Raw genomic sequence first — 25,942 nt, 5'->3', positions numbered from 1 at the left:
GAGGTGTACAGATAGCCTGTTAAACTGTCATCCTCAGGTTGGTAGATCTGGCCTTGGACGGAATTTAGGATTTGGTCGAAGAAGCGCACACGAAGTGGCTTCATGAAAACTGCACCCCCTGCCGGCAGTTTCACACAATCTTCCTGTGTTCGAGCCTTTATTTACTATGTCCGAACAAACATCTCTGTCACTCTTCCTCTCGGCGCATGATGATTGGCACCAAGATGCCACCAGATAGCGTCTATGTTGTTTTTTTTATATTTTACATCGCTGAAATTAATAAGTAAATAGAAGAGGACAATACACTTCACCCCAAAAAAATAACTTCACACGCACGCAACATGCCTTGAAACATGAAGAAACTAAAAAGTGCCGCTTGCAAATCATCAAATCGAAAATGATGGGATTTCACTGTACGTCATAACTAAATATAGGCGCAGAAACCCCAGTGCGCATTTTTCTTAGTGGAGCACAAACATAAATGCGACTACAAAAAATGGATTAAAAATCATGGCGAAACCGGGTTGAGGCTCGCATACCTTGAAAATAAAATATTGTATGACTTAATTAATTTACACTGCCACGTATATTGTGTGTTATTACCACGAGAGAGCAGCAAAATACAACGAAAGACTGATGGTGACGTCATTTTCATGAGACGGAAGTAAACCAATACAACGTCGATGACTGTCATGATTTAAATTTCTTTATAAAATATTCCCAAGGCGACAAGAGTTCAGGTGCGTGCTAGTCCGGGCTACGTAACGAATGATCTCATATTTATGTATGTGCATCAAAATCTGTATGCAAACAGCGTTCTGTTTTCAGTCTAAATACGCTGTTGTTTGTGTAAAAAAGCTGAATGCCAACTGAGCTCATTAGTTTTTCATTCATTTGTGAAATGTGTCACACCACACATATACGTAGCTCGACTTGTAATTCTGTAATTCTTCATGTTTATGTGTTCTATATGTGACACGTTTAATTTTTAATATCTCTTTATATGGCATGACAGATATTGAGGAAATCCTCCTTCAGGAAAAGATGGTGAGTAATGCATCCGTCTGGCAGTGCTTGAGAATTATTTTGGTCACGCGATAATATTTGCATGTGACGTATGGAGACTATTTTAAAAAAGGTCCCAATAAATTAATAAGTGTGACTTATTCTTTTGTATTCTTTTGATTGTTCTTAGCACGGTCGGGTAAAGGTAAAGTCCACTGCTCAGCAGGAGGAAGAGAAAAGAAAGGAACGGGAAAAGAAATTGAAGATATACACAACAGCACGTGATGCGTGTTTTTCCAAGGTGCTTTCAAGACAAAATAAATTACCTGAATTAATATTGCAGTTCAAATAACTTGGCCTCACTTAATTGTGTTTTTGTGTGTGTGTGTGAAGATATCTACTTGTCTCTCTACTGTTGCAAATATTTGTGATTGATGTATTTTTAAAACTGGCCTTACAGCAATTTGTTAATGTATCTCAGTGTTCTTGTACATTAATTAATAATTAAAAATACACATTTATGTTTAAAAAATATTTTACTCAATATAGTTCCTCGTGGGAGAGTAAGTGATTGAAAACATGACCATCAGGCTTCATCGTTTACATTTGGAGCTACTGTTGCCCCATGTTATTTAGTACTGCTATCTATGGGGGTAACCAGCAAATCACTCATTAATACCAATTTTTAGCCTGCATTTCTTTTAAAATAAATTTTATGTTAAAACATGTTGAAACTTTTGTAAGTGTTAAAATTTACTTTGTATATTGTGATTGTTATCTATTAAGTGTGTGTCTGGATTTTATCCCTCGCAATAAACAGGGATTTGCCGTAATTGTAAAATGTTTTCGTGACAGAGGAAAGAGGGTGTTTGCGACGAAGAGGCCCTCAACTTGACCCAGCAGCTGCTATCATCGAACCCTGACTTTGCAACACTTTGGAATTACAGAAGAGAGATCCTCATGCACCAGGAAACCGTCAAGTGAGCTTGTCCGCCATGTTATTAACTGTCCACCATTTTGTGCATTGGAACCCCTTTGAGGTTCTTTAACAGTTGGAGTCAACTCGTGTTTTCAGAGACGAGAGTGAAGTACAAAAGATGTACCAGACCGAGCTTTCTTTTTTGGAATCTTGCCTGAAAGTCAACCCAAAGTCATACGGCAGTTGGCACCATCGAAACTGGGTCTCGGAACGGGCCCCTCAAATGGACTGGGCCCGAGAATTGAGCCTGTGCGACCGTTGCCTCAGTTTAGATGACCGCAACTGTGAGTGATGCCATTTTAGAAGAAAATCCTTTCATGTTTATGAGATTTTTCATGGCTCAAATTGAAGCATAGGCGGTATCATTCTGATTGTTTGCTCTCCTCATGTGGCTGTTTTACAATATGGAAGCAAATGGCATATGTGATGATGATGATGATGATGATGAACTAGTAGTGTTATTGCTATTATTACTATATTCATGATATTACTGATAGTTTTTTTTTTATTTTGTTATTTTTGTTGTTATGGTAGCTGGTGTAGTTATTGTTGTTATATTATTATCATTATTATTTGGTGAGTATAGTTTTGCTTGACTTGAATGCTGCTGTGCAGATGACCATTTTGTTTGGAAGCCTTTTCCTGAGCATCTTTATTAAGTTCATAGAGTTGCTTGTTCTGTTGCCACAATGGGACTCAAGCCAGTATATCATAATAATACTGTAATAATAATAATAATAATAATAATTATTATAATAATAATAATTATTATTATTATTACAATAATTGGATTGGATTTGCCTTTATTAGTCTCGCAGTGGAGAAATTTACATTTCACAGCAGCAAAGTTATGAAAAGAATGAAAGTAGAAAAACAAAACTAAACAATAATAATACTAATACTACTAGTACTACTACTACTACTACTACTACTACTACTAATAATAATAATAATCATCATCATCATAATCACATTGCTTGCCCTTACTGTGCCTGAAGGCTCCTCGCTGAATTTTAAAGGACAATCGACGTCTCCGGACAAGTTGTGTCCATAATTTGTAAAATGGCTTCAAATAACTTCGACTGAGTGTATTTTACAAAGATTCCACCGCATATAGTTATATTTTACGTTTTAAGACTCATTCTGAATATTCCGGAAGTCTTGTTTTTGAGTTGGTGACGAGTCCGTATGTGACGTCACTGAAGGAACGCCCCTGACCAAAAAAAAGGACACATTGTAGCAGTCCTTCCATCACATTAATGCTTGTTTGGTCTGAAAACCTTATGTTGCACCAGAAAGAGCCAGAAGAGGGCGTCCAAGCTCTGTGTAAGGAATTTATCAGCCTGTGGAAACGGGCTGATTAATTCCTCACAGGAGCTCGGTGGCCATTTTCTGCCTCTTTTTGGGTGAGACATTTCCCGCCCAATGTTGCCTCAAAATGGCACGGAATAAATTCTTTAATTGACTGCAAACATGTATGCTTTCCTCTTCATAACTATTTCAATCATATTCATAACTGGATGTGTAACAAGAAAGCATATTCTCCGAATCTGAAGCCATTGTTTCGATTCTCCAGCAATGCAAGACATATTGGCGTGATGTCACGAACTGGGGGCGGGACTTTCTGAAAATGCCCAATTCGCAGCTCCATTTTTTGCAGATTTTGGACGCTTTGTCATTTTTGATGGTGTTTTGCATTTGAATAAAAATATCATACTGCGTGTTTTGGGTCTTTTAGATGCTATAAAACGTTTTTCTGATGTCAGTTAGGAAACAAAAAAGTGACGTCGGTTGTCCTTTAAGATCTCCTTTATTCATTTCATGGTTTCAATTGTTTTAGAAACAAAGGCTGCTGGAAAATAGGACAATGTAGCTACCTCTAAATTGAATAAGGAAAATCTCTGCGCTTATCTGGAACTGTTACGCTCACTGTCTCACTCTCTCCTTCAGTTCACTGCTGGGATTACCGGCGGATCGTCGTGAAGAAATCCGCCGTCCCCGTGGGAAAGGAGTTGGAGTTCACGGATCGTCTCATCGGCTCCAACTTTTCCAACTACTCCAGCTGGCATTACCGCAGTACCCTGTTGCCCCTCCTTCACCCGCACTCCCCCGTTTCCGCCCCTCCGTCGGGCTGCTCGCCGAAGACGCATTCCCATCGCGTCTGTGAGGAGCAGCTGCTCAAAGGTAAAACCGCTGCAGATGGTATTGCGCCTCAGCTACCCACAGGGGGCAGTCTGAGTCTAAAAATGTTCGGGCTCGTCACCGCTTTGACTCTTATACTTTGTAAGCTCAGATTAATTTTTTTGCTGACTAATATTTTTTTACACACACACACACACGGTTCTCAATGAGTATGAACTGTAGTTATTCCGCGCGAGACCAAACGATGCATGTCATAAAAGAAAGTGACTGAGACTGTAATGCCCACCGTAATTCCTCACTATTCGCATCACTGAAGCAGGGCAAATAGCAAAAAGCTGGAATTAATTGACTCCTCATCCCCGTGTAAATAATTGACTCTATTATTAGTTTAAACCAATGGCGTTGAAACTTTTTTTTCCGTTGAGAATAGCATCCTGAAAAGTTGCAGGATGCAAGGGCGACTTTGAAATTCTTCCAAACGAATCTATTAAAAAAACGTTCGGTATGAATACACCGGCAGTCTTGTAAGATGACATTTTAAAAATTCTGACCTGAGATATAATTTTTGTCATCAGCGTATTACTCTTTTTTTGTTGTTGTTGAAAATAATGTATTTGCATCCTTGCGTATCAAAAAAAGCTCTCCTTTATCTACAGTAAACCATTTTATAATAATAATAATAATAATAATAATAATAATAATAATAATAATAATAATAATAATAATAATAATAATAATAATAATCATCATCATCATCATCATCATGATCATCATAATAACCATAATCATAATAATACATTTCATTTCTTAGCACCTTTCAAAACTCTCAAGGACACTTTACAGTTACAGGATTTTTTTGTGCGGGTGTGCAGCGGCAGCCATTCACGCCAGCGTTCACTCTACTCGGAAGTAACAGAGCAGCAAAGTTATGAAAGGAAGAGTAAAGGAAAGAAAGAAGTAGAAAAACAAAAATACAGGAGCCACATATTTATGTATTTATTTATTTATTTATTTATTTATGTATTTATTTCAGGGATCCCAGACGTCCGCTATTTAGCGGAATTCTGTTATTTTTGTCCGCCAAAGTGATATTTTCATATAAAAGTTCTTTTATTTCCATATACAAAAAAAAAAGATTGAGAAAGCAGATTTAAAAACTACCTGCATGGTGATTCATTCCAATTCATAAGTTATTATTCTAATTAAGGAAATTATGATCGGGCGTGTTTGCTACTGTTGACCTGTACTAGGCAATGATTTTAATTATGATTTATAATACTAAACTAACTAACTTGAATAAGACCTGATGGGGGGATGACCAAAGTTGATGAAAAACTTCTCTAAACATAATAAATGGTATTTTTTATAATTATGTAGCAGATATTTAATACGCAAACTTGCATTCATAAATTTTACGGCCTCCTTGACCCCCGGCTGATCTGTTTCATTTTCCGCTATTTTAATTTCCCTTGGCTGGGATCCCTGTGATTTGTTTATCTATTTATTCATCTATTTATGTGCTTATTTATTTATTTTTCTAAATGGACAAATACATATATTTATATTTATTTATGATCATGCCAACTGCAGTTTTTGTCTCATTTTTTAAAATTGCTCTTATGCCCCAGACTAGTGTCTGGCGCAACATGAAACAGGAATATAAAACAAGACCACACGACTGCATGCAAAGTGTTCTATTATCATTCCTTCATAGGAAAAAGAACAATACATGATCCAAATTAACAATTTTCACAAGAAAAATAAAACATTCCTATAAGGTCAGCCAAGGTCATCCTGCCTGACGCTGACCAAATGAATTGAACAGAATTTTGTTATGATGGCAAACTGATCAATTTGACATCATCTTTTTTTTTCTATTTCTAGAATATGAGCTGGTGCAGAATGCTTTTTTCACTGACCCCAATGACCAGAGCGCTTGGTTCTATTATCGTTGGCTGCTTGGCAGAGGTGTGTTCAAGTGTGCATTTTTTTTTTGTGTGTGTAAGTGCTTGTGGTTTGTACAGTGATACCTCGGTTTACAAACCCCTTGGTTTACGAACTTTTTGGTTTACGAATGTTACACTTAGAAACATTTTACCTTGGATTACGAACTATTTTTTGGGATACACACGGAGCTGCTACAATGAGTGATGTGTCGTTCGTGAACGAGCCCGTTCTCCTAACAAGAAAATGGCAGCCGGCTTGTTTTGGTCCTCTACTCCCCGCCCCCAGTCTTCGGTTAAAGCCACGTGATTGGTCAAGTACGAAATAAAATGACTTTATTATACTGTACAGTTTATTTCTTTAATTATAATGCCAAAGCACATTTATTATACATAAAATAAGGTATATTCTGTGTAGTTTTAAGGCTTAGAAAATTAGAAAGTCGAAAATGATGTTTTATGGGGACCTGGGAACGGATTATTCTCATCTTAATGGTTTCCTATGGGAAATTATTTTTTGGTATACACACTTTTCGCCTCACACACGCTATCTGGGAACAAATTAAGTTCGTAAGCCAAGGTATCACTGTATGTCTAATTTTCAATTTGAGTTTTGGTGTGTGTGTGTGTGTGTGTGTGTGTGTGTGTCTTAAGTACAGTACTGCATGGTCACAACGTAATACATCTCTGTTATTGCATGACAGCCGAGCGTGAAGAGATGATAAGTTGCGTTTTCATCAGCCGGGATGAAGAAAGGGTGACTGTTGCTTTTTCGAGGCCGGTCCAGGTGAGTTGTTAGGCTGCTCCTTTTTTTTGGTTATTATTCATCTTATTTTATTTTTGTCCGCAAATGTTCTCATGCAGGCGCAATCCGGTGGTCTTCTCCTTATCCTCGATGGTCAGCCGCTGCAAGTGGAGTGGAGGAGCATCCACCCACGATTTAAACATAGTCCTGTTTGGGTATCCTTTTGTGGCTAAACTTCATTGAATTAAAAAGACGTAGGCAATCAACATACGTCCATCTAGTTTGGATAGCGCGGGTCCTCATTAAGGTTGCAGGCCAGCTGCAGTCTATCTCAGTTGCCTTTGGGCGAATCGGGAGGTTCTGCCTGGACTGGTTAATGAAAATGCATGTTTTAGGAATGCAGGAGGAAATCGCAGTAGCTGGAGAGGCAATGAATTGAATCATCGACAACTCATCCGTTATTACATTATTTTCATAAGGACACCGGTCATCATCCGAAATGTTTTAATCAGACATGCATTTGGAGATGTTTGTTTTTCACTGACTTGTCAATGTCAAAGGTAAAAAAAAATAAACAAATAAACAAACAAAAATAAATGAACCAATAAATAAATTGAGAAATAGATAGATAAACAAGTAAATAGCAAAATAAATAAATAGCGAGCTAGCTAGATAGATAGCCAGCTAGATTTGTAACATGGATTCTCTTCCCACCTTCAAGTCCCATCTCAAAATCCGCCTATTTAAAATTACATTTTCTGTGTAGTTCTCGCTCGTTTCTATTTATAATTGTATTTTATTTATTGCATTCTATTTGTGATTGTATTTTATTTAGTATAGTACCTATGCTTGTCTGTGACTGTAGAGTGTCCTTGAGAGCTTTGAAAGGCACTTTAAATGTAATGTATTATTATTATTATTATTAGATAGCTAGAAAGCTAGCTACCTAGATAGCTAGCTAGCGAAATAGATAAACAAGTAAATAGCTAAATAAATAAATAGCTAAATAGATAACCAGCTAGATAGCTAGAGAGCTAGCTATCTCGATAGCTAGCTAGTGAAATAGATAAACAAGTCATTAGCTAAATAAATAAATAGCTAGCTAGATAGATAGCCAGCTAGATAGCTAGAAAGCTAGCTACCTCGATAGCTAGCTAGCGAGATAAGTAAGTAAATAGATAAATAAATATCAAGCTGGCAAGATAGCCAGCTTGATGGCTAGAAAGCTAGCTACATAATATTAATAATAATAACAATAATAATAATACATTTAATTTCTAAGCGTCTTTCAAAACTCAAGGTCAACCTAGATAGCTACCCAGCTAGATAGCAAAAAGGCTAGCTATCTAGATAGCTATAAAAAAGCTAGCAAATCCCATCTCAAAACCCACCTATTTAAAATTGCATTTTCTGTGTAGCTCTATCTCTGGTTTCAATTTATAATTATATTTCATTTATTGTATTCTATTTATTATTGTATTTTATTTATTATTGTATCTATGCTTGTCTGTGACCGTAAAGTGTCCTTGAGAGTTTTGGAAGGCGCTTGAAATAAAAAAAAATATTATAAATACATACATAAATACAGCCATAAATAGATAAATACATCTCCAAAACTTGATGTGCTGGAAAAAACTTTTTTTTGTGCTGGAAAAAACATTTTTTTTTTTAAACCTTAATGATCGAAGGGACACTGCAGTCGGCTTTGCCCATTTCTCATTTCACTTCCTGCAGCCACCCGTTAAATCAGCTAGCTAGTCGGGGCGCAATTAATTGATGCTGATAAGGTTGTCTTTGTCATATACGGAGGTTGTTCTTTTCACCGCGATGGTAAAAGAACTTTCCTTCAAAGACTTTTCTTTGTTTTTTTTGTTATTTTTCAGGAAATGCTGACTGAGACCCTACGGTGTTTTATTTAGAAAAGGCAGACAACTGATGCCTTTTGGCAGGGCTTTTTGTGAGGTGCAATTCCATTAAGTCTTCTGACTTGCCTGTCGGGCTTCTGCCAGAAATAGGCTAGAAAAGAGCTGACCGATATTACATTTTCTATACCATTCATCCTGACTGATGTCTGAGTAAGTGCTGAATTACTACCTAGAGAGCTGAGGTTTCAAATGTAGCGTCCGCAACATATGGCTGACATCAACCACTGTCGGATAGTCACCGATCCAGCAGTTTTGTCAGTGTTACATTTGAAAACTCTCATTCATCACTGACGAGACTGGAATTGGCTTAAATGCATCTTGAAAAAAAAGCCAAAATGCTACCGGATGAATGTTATTGTTAACATTTTTACTTGGTACTTTAACAAAAGGTGACCAACGATTTTACAGAAGGGGGTGAGCACCAAGAAAAAAAAAAAAAAAAAAAAACTTTATGAAGACAAAATGAGCAGGATCAGTTTTTTTTTTTTTCTTTTCTGGGCCTGCTTTGCTAAATCCAACACGGGCCCATTTTTTCTCCTCCCGTGCAGGAAATAAATACAAAAAGAATAATATAATAAAAAAAAAAATACACCAGCCATAGGATGGGAAGTGCTTCCATCTTGTCCTTGAGAGTTTTGAATATTATATCTTTTAATATTAATCTCTTTTAATCAGAGATTTTGAGATTTTTTTAATAAGCAATATTATAATAAATAAGCAAACATAAAAATAAATGAACAAATAAATAAATTGAGAAATAGATAAACAAGTAAATAGCTACATAAATAAATAATAATATATATATATAATATTAATATTAATATTATCTTGTGCTGGCATGAAAGCCGTGTTGGGTGTGTCTATTCCTTAAAAAGAATGTCCGTTCAATAGCCTAAACTGGATTGGATCCATTCTATAAAAAGAACAATTCCGAAAAAATATGTATTTATTTGTGTATTTATTTATTTATCTGAATATTTATAAATGTATCTGCATATTTATTTATCTGCACATTTATTTATCTATCCATTTACCTATTTATTATTAGTAACTATTTATTGTTATTTATTTACCCATTTAGTTATTTATTATGCATATTTATTTAGGTATTTATTAATTTAATGTATTTATTCATGTACGTATTTATACATATTTTATTTATCTTTCTAATTTATTTACCCATGTATTTATTTATTTATTTATTTATCATATCATATAATATCCATGTATATGAGCATATATATATATATATATATATCTTTAGCCATTTATTTATATTTATGGATTTGTTTGCTTATTTGTATGACTACAAAAAGCAAATATTCAGTGGCAACAATCTTAATGTCCTTGGAGGGGCGATGTGAGAATGCTGATTTATCTGCGGTTAGTGTGCCTCCCATTAGATGGTTCAGATTTAAAAAAAATAAGAGTAAGGAGTGGGCATGGGGTGGTCTTAAAGCTAGTCGCTCGCCCAGTTGCGGCTAACGAGCCGCGTTAGTATGCAGGACTAGAACACTTTTGCACTCCCATAATGACTTGGTTTCAGTTATTCTTCTCACTTTTTGTACCCCACTTAGTCCATTCCCCCAGTTCTTTCTGTTAAACTTTCCTAACCATGTCTCAGATATGCGATCTTCCTCCGGGATCCATCAACAACATCGCTAATGAACACAATCTGACGGTGCACTGGTCTGAAAAACACACTCGTCGAGATTGCGCCCTGTACACGGGTGAGGCACTGATTGTATTCGTTCATCTCGTTGCGGATAAATGATTAAAATGGACCAGTGAGTGTCACATCGTTAGCCCAAATGAAGTCGCTCTGTTACACTTGATGCAGTTGAACGTGCGATGGGGAAAAAAAAGAGCACTGTAAGCCAGAAAAAGTGTCAGGGGCTGTATTCTCCTCAACAAAAACATGCGATTGTGGTCTTTGGAACTTTATTAATAAACAAAAACAAACAAACAAAACATTTTACTGTATTCTCCCGTGTACATCGGAGAGAAAGCGCACCCCCAATGAAAGGTTTATTTTCAAACTTTTTCCATATATAAGCCCCACCGGACTATAAGACGCACCCTGAATGTATGAATGATGTTTTCCAAATCTAATATAGAAATAGATGAAAGTTTTCAAAAAAATCGATATATATCGATATCGGATATATCGATAGTCCCGGTTATATCGATACTATTTCTATGCACGCACGGAGAAAATTACATGCAAACAGGGTCGGATATATCGATAGTCCCGGTTATATCGATATTTTTTCGGACTCCCTTGAATATCGATATAACGAGACTTTACTGTATATATATATATATATATATATATATATATATATATATATATATATATATATATATATATATATATATATATATATATATAAGGAACACAAAGCTCACTTTATCGGTTCATTCCATATACAGACACTCCCCAACTTACGAACAAGATGCGTTCCGAAGGGTCGTTCATAAGCTGAATTTGATTGTAAGTTGCTTCAGTGCTATATTTTGTATGGAATGTGTGTTTAAGGTAAATATAGGCTTTATAAAGTTTAAAGGACAACCAACACCATTTTTTTTCTTTCCTAACTAACATCAGAAAAACGTTTTAAAGCATCTAAAATACCCAAAACACGCAGGTTGATATTTTTAGTCAAAAGCAAAACACCAATAAAAATTAATTAAAGTGTGCTAAAACTGCAACAAAATGAACTGCGAATTGGGGATTTTTGGAACAAATCTAACCAGGCCCACCAGTATTAGCCTCGTCATCGTTTCAAAGTGTAACTTTATTCAACAAAACAAAATTCCCTTTCCTCAGGTCGAAGCGAGAGTTGGTGTCGCGATTCCGCCACCGATCAGGAGCTCTTCAGGTAACCATTTGGTAGATGACGAAAATGTGCTTTTTTTTCTCCCCTCACCCTTAAAGGAAATCACTTTGAAATCAATATGAAAGTTGTCTTTTTTTATTGTTGTTTGTTTTTCACAGAAGTGAACTCTCTGTGGAAAAGAGTTCGGTGTTGCAGTCTGAGCTAGAATCATGTAACCAGCTGCTAGAACTGGAACCGCTCAATAAGTGTAAGTGCCTTATTTTAAAATGCCATTTTGAGTGTGTGTGTGTGTGTGTGTGTGTGTGTGTGTTTCACAGTGCGAAAAGTCTTATTTACTGCTTGCTACTGTCTCGCCTGCCGGTGCTGTTGAACCAGATTAAGAAATAATATGTTTTTGGAAGGACCTTGTGGGAAGGTTGCGGTTTTCAATCAGAGGAATTCTCAATTGTACGGAGAAATTTATTCCGACATATGGATGATAGCCCCACAGGATGGAATTGGAATAAGAAGGATGTTGTTAACCAAACTGACGACACGGTGGTTGACCGGTTAGCAGGCCCGCCTCACAGTGCGGAGGTCCAGGGTTCGATTCCTGCTTTCCTGTGTGATGTTTGCACGTTGTACTTGTGCCTGTGTGGGTTTTCTCCAGCTCTTCGCGACTTCCTAAAACATGGATTCTTGTTTAACTTATTCACTGCCGGACGATGTGCAAAAATGCGTCCACTCCACTGCCAGGGTTTTTGTCATTTTCACTCAAATTGCAAGACCCACAGAATATTGAGTTTTAGGACTACATAAACATACGTCTGTGTAAGCTCTCAGTCGTACAGGAGTGGCCCATCGATAAAAAGGTTTCTTCAGTCGTCATCTGTACTTCTTTGAAGGTGTCGGATGTGATAGGACCAGAGCTACCAGCACAATTTTAGTTCGCTGACGAAGCTTCTCAGATGAGGAGCGGAACGTCCGACACCTTCGAAGAAGTACAGATGACGGCTGAAGAAACCTTTTCATTGAAAGTCTACATAAAAAAATGACTTTCTTCTTTCATCAGAAAAAAAAGAGTTAATTCCTAAGTTATATGCGTCTGGAGTTATCTGAGCTTAAAATGGGGGCGGCTGTATAAAAGGCAAACGGTGCCTCGTGGGAGGGGAAAATATGGCCAAAGGTCTGACCAGCGCTTTATCGGCACACCCTGTTTTTTTTGTTTTGTTTTTTTTTTACAATTAAAGGACAGCAGGGCCCCCGTTTCAGTCGGGCTCTGAAATAATTTCTGTTCATGCCACTCGACTTTATATAACTACAGCCATAAACAAACACTTCAAGTATGCACATTAATTTTTTTCTATGCATGTCAGTTCACATATGACATATGCCAACACATATTTAAATGAGTATGGAAAAAAGATTGCATTGTTTTTATTCATCGAACAATAAGTCGATCATGTTATTAGACCACGACAGACTCCTTACTCATGATTCATTGTGTAGAACACACACCCGACAGCGGACAGGAAAAATTCCAGTTGAGGTGTAACGGGTGGGCAATTATTCCCTCTGGGGTAAACTTGTCAAGAGGATGTAGGAAATGGTCCGACTTTTGGCAGTGGCGCAAGGTAACATCTCATAAGCTATTCATGGCGAGCTGCGCAAACTAAAAATATCAACAATTTGGATGTAGTGTACACTTTGGAAGTCACAGAAACAGAAATGCAGAGAGAGCGGATGACCTTTAAAAAGGCATCAAAGTGGCTTGCCTCATCATTTTGGATGTCCAATTTTTGGCATTTATGCTTTCATCTTTTAAAATGACTTTGAAAATATGAATTCAAGGATCAAATAGTTGTACTGCAGACTTTTTTTTTGGTTAAAGTCCGAATCGAATTGGGCTTAAAAATATGAATAGATGTTGAGCATTTTAGCATTGGTGTAAATGAAGTAAAGGTAGCACACATTTTAGACTCTTAATAAAATGTCTCTCAGAAACCCAATGGATGTATAAAAAAACATTCAACTAAACCACACATGTATTTATTTATTTATTTATTCATTTATATTTTATTGTTTTTGAATGTGTGTGAGTGTGTGTATTTATGTGTGTGTGTGTATTTATTTATTTGTGTGTGTGTATTTATTTATTTATTTGTGTATTTATGTGTGTATTTATTTATGTGTGTATTTATTCATGTATTAGTTTAGACATTCATTTATGTATATTCTTATTTATTTATGTATTTATTTTGTGGTTATTTGTTCATTTGTCTATTTTGGTTATTTAGTTATTTTTTGTTGTTGTTTTTATTGTTTTGTTTTTTTTTGGGGGGGGGGGGGGGAAGAGATCATTCTGGTGCCTGAGCAAAATCACCTCAATTGTACGCCATTTATTGTCAAAGATAATGTTGCGATTAGAAGTTTGAAATGCTATCATCTTTGTGCATCATAGTTATTGGCGCTTGAAAATATTTTTTTTGCCATCTGGTGTTGCTCTCGAAACACAGATTTTGATTTATTTATTTATTTGTCTATTTATTTTTTTTTTTTTTTGGGGGGGGGGGGGACCATCCTGGTGCCTGAGCAAAATCACCTCAATGGTACGCCATTTATTGTCAAGGATAATGTTGCAATAAGTAGTTTGAAATGCTATCATCTTTGAGCATCATAGTTATTGGCGCTTGAAAATATATATTTTTGCCATCTGGTGTTGCACTCTAAACCCATATTTTCAGAAGGGGGCCCACATTCTCAAATTATTTCTGCTCCTCCCCACCGCAGGGTGTTTGCTCACCATTATCCTGCTGATGAGGGCGCTCGATCCCCTTGGCTACGAAAAAGAGACGCTCGCTCATTTTCAAACTCTCAAAGTAAGCAATTTGGTGTCCATTCCATTAACTGGAGACATATTTACACCCAACACGCTCATTACCTCCTCTCTCCCCCAGGAAGTGGACTCCATGCGCTCAGCCTATTACAGCGACCTGTGCAGCAAATTTATGATCGAAAACACCATTTTGAAAATGGAGTATGCCGAAGTGCGCGTCTTCAGCGTCTCCAATAAGGTTTGCGCATAAAATCTCTTTCCCTTTGCCGGCAGTCGCCACAGGGGGGATACGTTCGGTGAATCATATCTGGCTTCCTTCCTTCCTTCCTTCCTTCCTTCCTTGCTCAACAGAACCTGACCACCTTGTGTCATTTGGACCAGCTGCTCCTCATCACTCACATCAATCTATCCTCTAATCAGCTGCGGCGTATTTCCTTTCACTTCTCCATGTTACGGTGCCTGAAGGTGAGCAAAAAAATAAATAAAATAAATATAAAGAGGCAACTGCAATATTTATCTTGTCAGGAGTTTCCATTCATGCCCTCGATACTTGTAGGTGTTGGAAGCTGATAACAACTCCATTGAAAATTTAGAAGGACTCTACCGCCTCCCCAAACTGGAAGAGGTCCTCTTGAAGAATAACAGTATCCTTCATTCTGTATTCAAAAATTTTCTCGTTGCCCAGGCAATGACATTTGTTTGCAGACTTTTTTTTTACGCCACCGCAATAGCAGCAAGAAAAGTCGTTTTTGGTGCACTTGCAGTCTGTTTGCATCGCGGCCAAAAGTGGGTTTGATGCGGCAGCCCAAACCATGAAGAATATAATACAATACATATTGATTTATATAGCGCTTTAAGAACAGCTGAAGCTGTAACGTGTGTATGTGTATATAATATTAATATATATATATATATATATATATATATATATATGTGTGTGTGTGTGTGTGTGTGTGTGTGTGTGTGTGTGTGTGTGTGTGTGTGTGTGTGTGTGTGTATATATACAGTAAAGTCTTGTTATATCGATATTCTCGGGAGTCCGAAAAATATCGATATAACCGGGACTATCGATATATCCGACCCTGCGCGCATGTAATTTTCTCCTTGCGGTCATAAAAATAGTATCGTAATAAGCGGTACTATCGATATAACCGATATCGATATAACGAGACTTTACTGTATGTGTGTGTGTGCTTATGCGTGTATAATCTAACATATATAAAACAGTTTGTTGCCTTATGGCGGCTACATGACAATGCTAATCACTGCCACTCCAGTGCCAGGTTGTTTGTCATTTTCACTCAAATTGCATGGCCCAGAGAATATTGAGTTCTCGGAGAACATAAACATTCAATGCGTCGTAAGAAAGCTTAGACTCTAAGCAAGAAAAAAAGAGTTAATTCTTAAGTTATATGGGTCTGGAGTTATCTGAGCTTGAAATGTGGGCAGCTGCACAAAATACAATTCAATACATACATATTGAATATTGAGTTTTAGGACTACGTAAACATTCATTTCAGCGTAAGAAACTTGAGAGTCTTTTCTTTCATCAGAAAAAAATAGTTAATTCCTAAGTTATAGTGGTCTGGAGTTTTCTGTGCTTGAAATGGGGACGATTGTCCGAAATACATACATATTGATTTATATAGCGCTTTAACAACAACAGAAGCTGTAACAAAGAGCTAACATGGACAAAAGGCAAATGCTGCCCCCTCGTGGAAGGGAAAAACATTGCCAGAGGTCTGACCAGCGCTTTATCAGCACTCTCTGCAAGAAAAACCAAAACCCGAACAAATTCGCGAATGGCATTCCACGTCGCACTTTTCAATTCCCGAATAAATTCAGGAATGGCAGCGGAAATCTGTTATTTTAATCTATTTTATCGAACCCAAATGTAAATTTGTCTTTACTCAGAGGAGCCATGTCAGTTCAATTAGCAGATTGTCCATCTGTCATTGAAATTGACCTTGGTTCTCCAACTATATCTTACCAGACTGAGCCACTGCCACCAACACGTATTTTTTTTGTAGCCTAAAATAAGTCATTGCATTAAAAGCGAAAAAAGTCACCCTCAATAAATAATCCGCAGAAGCTAAGGGCCCCTCTGTGTGGCTCGGTGTTATGTTTACACGTTGTCATTATGCTCCGGGGGACATCAACAGCATTAGTTGGGGGAGGGGGTGCCGAACGTTATATTTAATCTCCACGCGCAGTTGGTGGTGACTCAGGCAATGTGGGAACTCAGACCCGAGCATAACTTGGCTTATCGCAGCAAAACAAGAGCCAGCATCTGATGTAAAAAAAGAAATAAATAACATGAAAATAAGAAGAATTAAATAAAAAGATTTACCGTATTTTCCAGCATATATTTCGCACCCAAAAGCCTTGATTTTCTTTAAAAGATGACCCTGCGCCTTATACGTCGGTGCGTCATATATGGGAAAGTTTTAAAATACACCATTCATTGAGAGTGCAACTTAAATTCCGGTGCTCCTTATACACTGGAAAATACGGTATTTATATATTATATTTGGAAAACATTTTTCATTCATTGAAGGTGCGCAGTTTAGTCCGGTGCGCCTTATATATGGGAAAACTTTGAAAATACACCATACATTGGAGGTGCGCCTTATACTCCTGTGCACCTTATGCACCAGATAATACAGTATTTATAGATTATATTTGGAAAACTTTTGTCATCCATTGAAGGTGCGCCTGATAGTCCAGTGTGAGACCTCAACTTAGGAACTTAATTGGTTCCCAGACAGAGTGTGTAAGGCGAAAAGTGTGTATCTAAAAAAAAATTCCCATTGGAAACCATTAAAATGGGAATAATCCGTTCCCGGGTTTCCATAAAATATACTTTTCAACTAAATAAGCCTTAAAACTACACACAACATACCTTATTCTATGTATAATAAATGTGCTATTGTATTGCAATGAAAGAAATACACTGCATTGTATCATAAACTCACTTTATTTACATTTGTGATGGTCATTTATGGCTTGATGGAATGGCGTTGGAGGTCGAAGGTCAAAGGGAATTGCATGAGGACTGTAATTAAAGAAATAAACTGTGCTGTAAAATAAAGTTTTATTGACCTTTTTGATGGTCGTTGATGGCTTATGTATTTATATATTATATTTGGAAAACATTTTTCATTCATTGAAGGTGCGCAGTTTAGTCCGGTCCACCTTATATATGGGAAAACTTTGAAAATACACCATAAATTGGAGGTGCACCTTATAGCTCCTTATACACTGGAAAATACAGTATTCATATTTTATATTTGGAAAACCTTTTTCATTCATTGAAGGTGCGCCTGGAAGTCCGGTGCGCCTTATATCTGGCAAACATTTGAAAATACACCATTCACATAGGGTGTGCCTTATACTCCGGTGCGCCTTATCCACTGGAAAATACAGTATTTATATATTTGGAAAACATATTTTATTCATTGAAGACACGCCTTATGGTCCGGTGTGCCTTATATATGTGATAAGTTTAAAAATACACCATTCATTGAGGCACTTTCAACGAACGACATATTTCAAAATGTTTTCCATGCATAAGGCGCACCGCATTATAAGGGGTACCTTCAATGAATGACATATTTCAAAACGTTTTCCATGCATAAGGCGCACCGCATTATAAGGGTCACCTTCAATGAATGACATATTTTAAAACATTTTCCATACATAAGGTGCACCGCATTACAAGGAGCACCTTCAATAATTGACATTTTAAAACGCTTTTCTTACATAAGGTGCACCGCATTATAAGGGGCACCTTCAATTAATGACATACCGCTGCTCACCCGCAGAAAAATATCATGTGACTGTAAAGTGTCCTTGAGAGTTTTGAAATGTAAATGAAATGTATTATTATTATTATTATATAAAAACATTTTCAATACATAAGGTGTACCGCATTATAAGTGGCACCTTCAATGACTGACATATTTTAAAACGTTTAGCATACGTAAGGCGCACTGCATTATGAGGCGCATGGTCAGATTTTGAAGAAATCTTTTCTTTTAGGTGCGCCAGAAAATACGGTATATTTTTGTATTGCACCAAAATTCATATTCGACACCGTTATTAATATTGCAAACGTGAAAATAGGAACCATGGAGGAAAAAAAATCCAAGCATTTTGCTCCATTACAAGGGCAGCCATTTTGCTTTGTACCCCCCACTTGCTATTGACCAAAAATGACATCAGAAAAAAGCGCTCATGTCACATTTCACTAACATTCTCTGGGTTTGGTCATGTGACTCTCACAAATTGAGCCCTGTGGCAGGCGCCAGAACATGATTTTCAGATGAAAGGATGGATTAAAATGGTATTTTCTTTTGCTGCTAAAATTCATATTCCATAAAGGTCATATCAATCAGGATGCCATATTTCGGCATTTTTGAGTTGACTTCCCCTTTTCAGTGTAATCAACTCTAATCGATGGGGCGATCTGAAAACAGCTTCAACATTTTATCAAGGCCGCTTTCGGGGGAAAAAAAATAGACATTTGTATTATTTAAAGGACAACCGACGCCTCCGGACAAGTTGTGTCCATCATTTTTAAAATCACTTCACATGACTTCTACTGAGTGTATTTTACAAAGATTCCATGGCATATAGCTATATTTTACGTTTTAAGACTCGCACTGAACATTCCGGAAGTCTTGTTTTTGAGTTGGTGACGAGTCCTCACCCTACGTCACTGAAGGAACGCCCCTGACCGAGAAAGTGACACACAATGCATTTTGCGGTACTTTGTTTGGTCTGAAAACTTCGTGTTGATGGCGAAATTAGAAGGAAAACACATAAATAACGCCATGGTGAATCGTGTGTTGCACCAAGACTACTATTTAATACTAGTTGACACAAATTCCCAGCAGACAAATCAGCCCATTTCCAACGGAGGTAGGGCGCCATCTTGTGCATTTTCTGGGACGCTACGTTGGAGTCCTGACCGCTCTAATTGATACGGAAGGACTTCTTTAATCGATTGCAAACATTTATGCTTTCCTCTTCAGAACTATTTCAATCATATTCATAACTGGATGAGTAACGAGAAAGCATCCTCTCCGAATCTGAAGTCATTGTTTTGCTTCTAGAGCAAGACAAAGACGTCCTGGCGTGACGTCACGAACAAGAGGGCGGGACCTTGTGAAACTTGCCATTTCCGGGGTCATTTTGAAGAGGTTTTGGGACACTTTAACTCATTTTTATTGGTGTTTTGCATTTGACTAAAAATATCAGCCTGCCGGCTTTGGGTATTTTAGATGCTATAAAACGTTTTTCCGATGTTAGTTGTTAGGAAACATCGATGAGAAGGTTTCTTCAGCCGTCATCTGTACAAAAGTGAAGGTTTCGGACGTTTCGCCTCCTATCCAAGAGGCTTCGTCAGCGAACTAAAGTCTGACTAGTCGTATCGGCCCCATTTATATATCCCTAATATCCAGACATGGTGGCGCCGGACACAGCTATGATAGGTCCCTACTCTCAGGTTGGGGGGGCAGGGGACCCCTCCCTGTGGCCCCACTGATTGTTCCTACATTCCTGACTAACGACTGGCCTATTACCCCCACTCCCCCCGGTATCACCTCATCAGCATAACGACCCTCATCAGCATTACGAAAGTTGCCTAACCTGTTTTGCCTAAGCAGGCTATTGTATGAACGATCCAAATTGAACCTCACCCCACCAGACCGGTTTAATGAAGGATTTTGTTGTTTTATAAGAATCGCTTCTTTTACGCCCCTTTCAAACCATCTATGTTCTTTCGCTAAGATTTTAACCTTTTAACCTTGTTAGGAAACAAAAAAAAGGTGTCAGTTATACTTTAAAAGAAAATAAAAATGGGATTTCAAAAGCGTATTTTTTCTTTCCTCTTCCTTCCATAACGTGATTTGTGAATTCCTCCACTGTGAGACTAACAAAGGTTAATCTAATCAAATGTAATCCAATTTAATACAAATCTAATCTAAAGATTCTTTGGCCTCACAACAGGAACTCACTCGCTTTACACGGTGAACCTGTCCAATCAAAACAAAAAATAAAAGAACAGACAATAAATGCCTTGTAACCTTGAGAGCTCATTAATCGCTCCGAAGATTAAAGTAAGAAATGAAGCGTGAAAGGGAAAAGTGCCACCGTGACTAAATGATGCGTGCTTGTTTGGTGAAATGGCAAACTATCGGATGGAATAATAAACATAATAAATAAATAAAATCAAAAGAAAACAGGTGGAGAAGAATATGTCCTTGTATTCACTTGTTCATGCTAAAAATGATCTTTATTTTTCTACCTCTCATGTGTGCTTTTATGACAGATTTTTTTGATTTTAGCAAATTTTTTTCGAAGGGAGCTAAAAGGGAGATTTTCAGGGTCTTATTTTGGGGACTGCAATAAAACGTATTTTTTAATTCATAATTTATTTTAAATATGTCGTTCGTTGAAGGTGCGTGCACCTTATATTCCAGAAAGTACGGTACTTTTTAAAAAAAACTTGACTTCCCCTTTTAGGCACTACACATACACAAAATGTCAGTAATAGGAGAGCGAGTGCAAGAAAATATGAATTGTGAGTCATAATTCGATTTTAATTTTTATAGTTGATCACATGTAGAATGTGAAGCTATCACACTTGACTACAGTGATACCTTGGTTTAAGAACTTAATTGGTTCCCAGACAGAGTGTGTAAGGCGAAGTGTGTATCCCAAAAAATAATTTCCCATAGGAAACCATTAAAATGAGAATAATCTGTTCCCAGGTCCCCATAAAATATAATTGTCTACTTTCTAATTTTCTAAGCCTTAAAACTACACAAAATATACGTTATTTTATGTATAATAAATGTGCGATGGTATTATAATTAAAGAACCCCGAAAGGGGTTCTGCACAAGGAAGCACAATGAAGTGCACTTGTAATTAGAATGTAGCTAAATCATGGCATTTTTTGTGTGTACGCTTATCGACCAAGTTGTAATTCATGTGATGATTTTTTTTTTTTGACTGAGCCTTTCAAAGTCTTAAATTGGATTTTCCCCAAAGTAAGTCATTATTTATCCTTAAAGGACAACCTACGTAACTTTTTTGTTTTTTAAGTGACATCACAAAAACGTTTCATAGCATCTAAAATACCCAAAACACGCAGCATGGTATTTTTAGTCAAATACAAAACACCAATAAAAATGACTTAAAGTGTCCAAAATGTATGTATGTATGTATATATATATGTATGTATATATATATACAGTAAAGTCTCGTTATATCGATATCGGATATATCGATAGTCCCGGTTATATCGATACTATTTCTATGCACGCACAGAGAAAATTACATGCAAACAGGTTCAGATATATCGATAGTCCCGGTTATATCGATATTTTTTCGGACTCCCTTGAATATCGATATAACGAGACTTTACTGTATGTATATATATATATATATATATATATATATATATATATATATATATATATATATATATATATATATATATATATATATATATATATATGTGTGTGTGTGTGTGTGTGTGTGTGTGTATATGGCGTGTGTAGTTGCCGCTGCTCACCCGCAGAAAAAATATCCTCTGACTAAATAATATAATTACCAAGTCTGCTGTCAGAAGTTGTTTTTGAATCTCAGCTCTATATTTTGGCACGATGGACGGCTGCTTCAACAAATGTTTTTGGGCTTTGTCTTCTCGCCATGTTTTGTATGCGTGTCAGGACTGCAGATGATAAGACGTATTTATCACCACCTCTCACCTAAAACAACCCCCACCATCCCCACTCCCGTTAAAAAGATTTGTTCTTTAACCCCGCACACTCAGACATCGCCACGTTGGCAGCGCTCCGGCCACTCGCCACCTGCCCCAAGCTGCAACATCTCGATCTCCACGGCAACCCCGTCACTCAGAGCGCCAACGTCGACTCGCACCTCGCCAAGCTCCTGCCTTCCGTGGCGTGCCTCCTGCTCTGATGTGCCGACAGCGGACGTCGGGCCCGTCACTCAAAGATGACGCCGCCGCTGCCGGCGGCTGGTTTGTGAAGGAGTGAGTGGATTTTTTTTCTTCCACTTGTCACTTCCACTTGTTTGGTGGAAATTTGATCAAAACAGCCCGCACTCGTCTGAATGCCTCTGAAGGCGGATATCAAAACACCTATAATGAAAAGTCTGTGTTGTTCGTGCGTGTGCGCTTGAGTCATAACTGCCTTTTTTGTCTCCTCAAAACGTGTGAATGAAGGTCTATTAATACCTCCGCATGCACCGTGCAAAAATTTCAATAATGGAACTAATTGACAGCGTGTGGATGGATCCACGCAATCACGTTTTATAAACTTGAGACTCACTTAAAGCAACAGTAAGAAATCCGAGTGACGCTCCGTGCGGTGGGATTATGTGAGCTGAGTTCAATCCAACCGAGTTTTGCGGTACTTAAAGGACAACCGATGTCACTTTTTTGTTTTTTAACTGACACCAGAAAAACGTTTTATAGCATCTAAAATACCCAAAACACGCAGTATGATATTTTTAGTCAAATGCAAAACACCAATCAAAATGACTGTAAGTGTCCTAAATCTGCAAAAAATGGAGCTGCGAATTGGGCATTTTTAGAAAGCCCCGCCCCCAGTTCGTGACGTCACGCCAAGACGTCTTGCATTGCTAGTGAATCAAAACAATGGCATCAGATTCGGACAATATGCTTCCTTGTTACACATCCAATTATGAATATGATTCAAATAGTTCTGAAGAGGAAAGCATACACGTTTGCAATCGATTAAAGAATTTATTTGTGCCATTTTGAGGCAACATTGGGGGAAAGCTCTCACCCCAAAAAAATCACGTCACTAAGCAGACTTTTTAAGCCGCAAAATTATTTTTTTACCACCAACATGACAGAAGATTGGAGTGGGTCAATTTGACCTTTAAGGTCAGAAATTGGGAGAGGTGGACAATCTATTAGCTAGCTAGCTATCTATTGGCTCGCTAGCTAGCTGGCCATCTATTGATTATCTATTAGCTAGCCTGCTAGCTTTCGATCTTTTTCAGTTATTCCAGGTTGAGTGAACGCTGGTGCTATTAGCTAGCTAGCTATCTATTGGCTCGCTAGCTAGCTGGCCATCTATTGATTATCTATTAGCTAGCTCGCTAGCTTTCGATCTTTTTCAGTTATTCCGGGTTGAGTGAACGCTGGTGCGTGTGGCTGCCGCTGCTCACCCACAGAAAAACTGATTCTGTGACTGTAAAGTGACCTTGAGAGTTTTGAAAGGCGTTTATAAATGGAATGTATTATTATTATTATTATTATTAATAATTATTATTATTATTATTGTTATTATTATTATTATTATTAGTAGTAGTAGTAGTAGTAGTATTAAACCAGATATTGGCTATTTCTGTCAATATTTATTGTTGCTTACATGTAACCAGCCACCAGACTTATTTAAAAAAAACTGCTTTACAATGTGTCAATTTGACCTATTGAACTGAACTCACTCCATTGCTTATCACCCCAATAACAATCTACTGTTGGAATGTTAGCATGAATGCTAATCCATGTTCCCCAATGGCTCATCCCCGCAGAAAAAAAATGATTTGCGCATTTCTTGTTGTTGCTTTAAAATCTGCGTCCTATAACCGTCGATTGCGGTGCGGCGTTATCTACTTGTCACGTGTCGTGCACTTCCAAACCACTCGGTGGCGCAAAAATAATTATTGTACATGTCGGGATGAAACCCTCTGTGTTGTCACAGTTTGAGAATGGAAGATTAAATGGTGTCATTTGCCTTAACTGTGAACGCTTCCAGTGTGTCTGTGTAAGCTCTCAGTCGTACAGGAGTGGTCCATCGATGAAAAGGTTTCTTCAGCCGTCATCTGTACTTCTTTGGAGGTGTCGGACGTTTCGCTTCTTATCCAAGAAACTTCGTCAGCAAACTCAGGTTGGTGGGAGCAGAGGACTACTCCCTGCAGCTGCTCCACTGATAGATAAGAGCAGGGAACTATCATAGCAGAGTCCGGCACCGTCATGCCTGGACAGTAGGGGTATATATATATATATATAGGGTCTAAACTACCAGTAAGACTTTAGTTTGCTGACAAAGTTTCTTGGATAAGAAGCGAAACATCCAACACCTTCAAAGAAGTACAGATGACGGCTAAAGAAACCTTTTCATCGCTTCCAGTGTGGTTTATGTATGAATCGTAATAACCCGCTGAGGTATTTTCAAGAGGAGGGAGTGTCGTCTGACTCAGCTGATGGAATCGCAACTCTTAAAAAAAAAATGTAGCGCCTTTTATGAGATTGTGAGACTCAATTTTTGTGTTATCAAAAGAACAACAAAAGCTAAAATGACGCAACTGGAATGTACTGATGGAAGGTTACGCCTTTACTCTTTGGTGCAAAAAAAATGTGTTCCAGTGTGTATTTAACTAAACAGTTTTTGGTAAAATAAATAATATAAAATAATAATTATAATAATTAGATTATTGTTCATTATATTGTTATATATATATCATTATATTGTTTTATATATATATATATATATCGTGTGTGTTGGGTGACCTCTTCTGGCTTCTCCGTTAGCAGGGAGAGCGAATTTTCAACAGCTGGCATGCATTGGAAGTCGTGCGTATTTGGGTCCGCAGAAAGCGTGTGCGCCGACACAGTAATAAAGATCGATACTACGAAATATAAAATGATTAAAATGACCCTAAAGGTTATAAGATTCATAACTGTCAACATTTTGGTATATACAGGTAACATCCGACTTACGACCGGCTCGACTTACGACCACCCGTACTTACGACCACGACCTCCAGACCCTATTTTTAAAATTTGAATTCTACGCCTGGTCCCGCCGCAACACGCTAGCAGGCCAGCAACTCGTACGACAATTTTGGCCAGCCAGCCAGCATCTCACTGTCGCACAGCAATCGACCATGTGATGGCACCAAAAGGGGGACGTTTGCGAGTCATTTCGCCTCTGAGTCTCTATTCAACATTTCAAATGGATTTTGACTTACGAACATTTTGACGGCACTCGGTCGTAAGTCGGATGTTACCTGTAATCGTATTCAATAGAAAACGTTGCTTAAAAACAACAGATTCACATCGTAAACTATTTTGTCGTACAAACCTCGCGTCAGCCATTTTGAATGCATTTCGACTTACAACCGTTTGACTTACGACCGTTTTATATATATATATATATTTTTTTTTTCTGGATTGATTTTCTCCCTGGCACTTATTTTTGTCCCCATCTCCAAAACATGACTGCCTTTCCCATCCCCCTCCCACACACCCACCAATGTTCCCTCTCCCATCATGTGCGCCATGCTTCATCTTCAGCGGGTGAGTAAGTATTACTTTCTTCCACTTTGACTACAAAGGCTCCATAGTGAAGCCATTTAACCAGCCAGTGCAGATGACGTATGAATCCGGTCATGCCATGTGTCATTTCAGTCAGATTGGATCATCTATGAACCCAACGTCACCTCCTCTTCCTCCGTCCTTTCTCTTACTCACAAAGGTGT

General features: G+C 37.7%; 1 protein-coding gene across 1 annotated transcript; it reads left to right on the top strand.

Moving 5' to 3' along the window:
• Nucleotides 1-665: 665 nt before the first annotated feature.
• On the top strand, nucleotides 666-24,207 carry rabggta (Rab geranylgeranyltransferase subunit alpha). The gene is made up of 17 exons (XM_089000049.1): nucleotides 666-740; nucleotides 1,016-1,047; nucleotides 1,196-1,306; nucleotides 1,861-1,985; nucleotides 2,081-2,268; nucleotides 3,935-4,168; nucleotides 6,011-6,094; nucleotides 6,774-6,856; nucleotides 6,934-7,029; nucleotides 10,364-10,469; nucleotides 11,570-11,621; nucleotides 11,738-11,826; nucleotides 14,349-14,437; nucleotides 14,516-14,632; nucleotides 14,746-14,859; nucleotides 14,951-15,038; nucleotides 22,239-24,207. Exons 2-17 carry the CDS (start codon nucleotides 1,045-1,047, stop codon nucleotides 22,385-22,387), a joined length of 1,728 nt encoding a protein of 575 aa, XP_088856175.1. The 5' UTR covers nucleotides 666-740; nucleotides 1,016-1,044; the 3' UTR covers nucleotides 22,388-24,207.
• The last annotated feature ends 1,735 nt before the right edge of the window (nucleotides 24,208-25,942 follow it).

This window comes from Hippocampus bargibanti, linkage group LG07 (genome assembly GCF_051943395.1).
Source record: "Hippocampus bargibanti isolate YZ-2025 linkage group LG07, ASM5194339v1, whole genome shotgun sequence".
NCBI lineage: Eukaryota > Metazoa > Chordata > Actinopteri > Syngnathiformes > Syngnathidae > Hippocampus > Hippocampus bargibanti.
The sequence above is the reverse complement of the archived record's forward strand: the minus strand, read 5'-3'. Positions and strand labels throughout refer to the sequence as shown.

Coding starts and splice junctions, on each gene's coding strand:
- rabggta (XM_089000049.1), top strand. Junction 2,269..3,934: donor CAGTTTAGATGACCGCAACT/GTGAGTGATGCC, acceptor TCTCTCCTTCAG/TTCACTGCTGGGATTACCGG. Junction 15,039..22,238: donor GGTCCTCTTGAAGAATAACA/GTATCCTTCATT, acceptor CCGCACACTCAG/ACATCGCCACGTTGGCAGCG.